The sequence below is a fragment of the Azolla caroliniana genome, unplaced genomic scaffold, assembly GCF_043228905.1.
Source record: "Azolla caroliniana isolate FFs.n. ecotype wild unplaced genomic scaffold, voAzoCaro1.0.p SCAF_3, whole genome shotgun sequence".
NCBI lineage: Eukaryota > Viridiplantae > Streptophyta > Polypodiopsida > Salviniales > Salviniaceae > Azolla > Azolla caroliniana.
This window is the reverse complement of record NW_028230438.1, coordinates 9,886,867-9,890,720: the sequence shown is the minus strand read 5'-3', so window position 1 is coordinate 9,890,720 and position 3,854 is coordinate 9,886,867. Positions and strand designations below refer to the sequence as shown.

Genomic DNA, 3,854 nt, shown 5'->3' with positions numbered 1-3,854 from the left:
GAAGTAAATTGTGACCCCAAGCCCCCGCAATTCCGAAATCCTAGAAATATATTTCCAATCTTGTTACAAACATTCAAACCTGTGAAAGAATGCCACGAATCACCATAAAAAACTCGAGCATATTACCCGAATCACCAGAGGCTCGTTGTTACTGTAAATCCTATAACAAGCCTAAATACACCCCCCCCCCCCCCTCCCCCCAAATTCATCCTATACATATAAACCCTAAACCCTCTACATATGTACATCTCTTTCCTACTGTGGTAGATAGTATACCACAATAAATAAATTGTGATTTGTAAAATTTGTTTGTTTGTGTGCGTGTTTCAAACACATTTATTGTTGATGTTGATTTGTGTGGGTGTAAAAAATAAAAATAAACGGAGAGAGACACAAAAGAAGAAGAAGAAGAAGAAGAAGAAGAAGAAGAAGAAGAAGAAAGGGGGTGAGTCAAAGAAGTGTATGTTATGCTATGTTATGTATGGATGTTATGTTATGCATGTTATGTGTATGTATGTTATGTTATGTATGTATGTTATGTTATGTTATGTTATGTTATGTTATGTATTTATGCTATGTATGTCGTGGTGTCTAACTACTACCAAATATTAAAGAGGCCAAGTGAGGGAATCGCGGAGAGGGACGGTGCAGGTCGCACCGCTGATGGCGCGTTCGATCTCCACCGTCCAAGATGGATGTGGAATAGGCGCGAAAAAGCGCGCCACGTAAAAAGGGAGCCCGGCTCATACAAAATGGAGCCCGACTCATTAAAGAAGGGCTCCTTTTCGCAGAAAGGGAGCCCTTCTCATTCATGTTCAGGGAAGTATAAAAACCCATTCAAGCAAAATGGAGCCCGACTCATTAAAGAAGGGCTCCCTTGGAGCCCGACTCATTAAAGAAGGGCTCCCTTGGAGCCCGACTCATTAAAGAATGGCTCCATTTTGTCAAAAGGGAGCCCTTCTCATTCATGTTCAAGGAAGTATAAAAACCCATTTTCTGTCATTTTCTGTCATTCGTGGGTTTGAGGGTTTAGGGTTTTTGAGCGAGGCACACCACCTGTCTGCGAGCACTCGTTGCAAACATCTCCGGTGAGGCACTGCGAGCACCTGCAGTCCAGAGGTAGGCATCATATTCCTTCTATTAGGTTTTGGTTTTTATTAGGTATCATATTCTTTCTATTAGGTTTAGGGTTGCTTCTAATAGGTACCATAAATGTGTGTATGATTAAATACATGTATGTGTGTATGATTCAATACATTTGTGTGTGTATGTGTATGATTAAATACATGTATGTGTGTGTATGATTGAATACATTTCTGTGTGTGATGGTTGAATACATGTATGTGTGTATTTAAGATCTTCTTTGGGCTGTGAATGTGTGTGTTTGTTGTATGATTGAATACATTTATTTGGGAATGTGTGTGTATACATGTGTATGATTGAATACATTTGTGTGTGTGATGGTTGAATACATGTATGTGTGTATTTAAGATCTTCTTTGGGCTGTGAATGTGTGTGTTTGTTGTATGATGAATACATTTATTTGGGAATGTGTGTGTATACATGTGTATGATTGAATACATGTATTTGTGTATTTTAGATCTTCCATGGGCTGCGAATGTGTGTGCATGTGTATGATTGAATACATGTTTGTGTGTATTTAAGATCTTCTATAGGCTGTGATTTAATACATGTATGTGTGCATTTAAGATCTTCCATGGGCTGTGTATGATTGAATACATGTATGATTTTGATTTTGCCAACATTTGAATGTCATTTAAATGCCAACATTTGAATGCTTGAATTTGCCCATGTGATTCATGCAGTATTGGGCTCTTTTTTATGCCCACATTTGAATGTCAAATCTAAAATTTTGTATACATTCTTTGCGTTTTTTCTCCCTAAATAATAGTAATGTAATGAATGCCTTTCTAAAAATGTTTTGTACAGATGGCTAGTCGGTCCAAGATCTTCATAGACTTTGATGCAGATTGGGGTGAAACAATACCCTATGAAGGGAGGTATGGCATGAATCATTTCTCTACTTTATATTGTGTATAAATAATAATGTTTGTGTGCTAACTTGAATGTTGGTTTAGGGTTTATGTAAGAAAGGGTGTTAGGTGCCCCAAATCCAATGATACGGAGGCTGAAAACATCATTACTCAAGACTCGAGCATGGATACGAACCCCATGCATGACGTGGGTCCAGGTGTTGAAGATATCAAAGTAAATGGTGAGTTTATGTCCATTCTTATAATCATTATTGATGTAAGCATATTTTGGGTTTTTCTAATGCAAATGTGACACCATTGTTGTAGTGGACCCTATGTCCCTCTTCAAGTGTGGAAGAGACTCAACAGGTATCAAATGTCGCACCTGTATTGTGGGAGATTCGTGTAGAAAAGAGGGGAGATGGTTTCGAAAAAAAGCGGACATGGAGGCCCATTTACAGAAGGCACATGGCATCCATGTAATACTGCCTCGGGGGCTAAAGATAGACGAAGAAGAGCAATCGACCTCCATGAGGAGTACAGCCACATCATTCTTCAGCGAATACGAAAGACAACGATCAATAAATCGTTTTTTGGATCCGGAGCTCAAGTATAATAGATCACGCCAATCACACATGAGGAAGTTGAGGACAAGAGCAATAAAAATCTTCAAAGCCACTCCGGACTCACTTCGAACATGCAAGGAGGCTGATTTCATTGCTCAATTCGTTAGCCAACAAATGGCCAGGTATGACGAGGGAAAGGAGCATAGGATGGCAAAAGTGAGGTTGAAGATTGCGGATGCGTCTAAAGATTATGTAAGTATGGTTTATGATTTTGTGTGCATCTTATGTGAGTTTAAAACTTATGATTATGTGTGAATCTTATGTATGAATTGTAGTGTAAGAGTCATGGAATTCCCATACCAAAGGATGAGGCACATGTCGAGATCGATGGTGGTCAAGACCAACTGTCAGAGTCGACAATGCAACAAGCAAGGAGGCCGAAAATCCAAATCCGCAGGAAAGAAGTGGACCCATGTAATTCGGAGTTCATTACATCATCTGACACAGATGAGGATGCAGACATTGGGATTGTCTTTGTTGGTCCAGGGACAATCTCGAAAACATGGGATAACTCTGCACGAAATAAGTTCACCAGGCATGTTGTTATGCTGGGGGCATGATATCAATAGTTAACATCATGTTTGTTTAGTAGTTACTAATCTAGCCTAATGGGACCGATTGTGGGTATTACGTGATGCAAACTATTCGCATGTTGGTCGAGGAGTTGATTCAAGGATTTGAGTCCGATCAATTTGTAAGTATTTATGAGATTTGAATTTGAGCATTTGTTTTTGTTTTTGTTGATGGCATCTTCAATTGTAGGGTAAGGAGCAATGGTTTGGATTCGAAGACGTGGAGCTCCTTCGGAAAATCATGGCAAAATGGGCACGAAGGACTTTGGGCATATGACTACGTGGAGTCATTTTGCAATGGTTGTATATGACTCAATGTAAATCATTTTGGTTGTATATGAATCTCATTTTGGTTGTAGATGACTCAATGTAAATTGCAATGGTTGTAGATGACTCAATGTAAATCATTTTGGTTGTATATGAATCTCATTTTGGTTGTAGATGACTCAATGTAAATCATTTTGGTTGTAGATGACTCAATGTAAATCATTTTGGTTGTATATGACTCAATGTAAATCATTTTGGTTGTATATGAATCTCATATTGGTTGAATATGAATCAATTTTTGAATCTCATTTTGGTTGTATATGAATCTCATCTTGGTTGAATATGAATCAATTTTTGAATGGCATTTTGGTTGTATATGAATCTCATTTTGGTTG

At 38.4% G+C, this 3,854-nt stretch overlaps 1 protein-coding gene across 1 annotated transcript; it reads left to right on the top strand.

Moving 5' to 3' along the window:
* The first annotated feature begins 820 nt into the window (after positions 1 to 820).
* LOC147866206 (uncharacterized) lies at positions 821 to 3,180 on the top strand. Its single transcript, XM_087316722.1, has 5 exons — positions 821 to 1,119; positions 1,951 to 2,021; positions 2,100 to 2,236; positions 2,322 to 2,812; positions 2,896 to 3,180. Exons 2-5 carry the CDS (start codon positions 1,951 to 1,953, stop codon positions 3,178 to 3,180), a joined length of 984 nt encoding a protein of 327 aa, XP_087172848.1. The 5' UTR covers positions 821 to 1,119.
* The last annotated feature ends 674 nt before the right edge of the window (positions 3,181 to 3,854 follow it).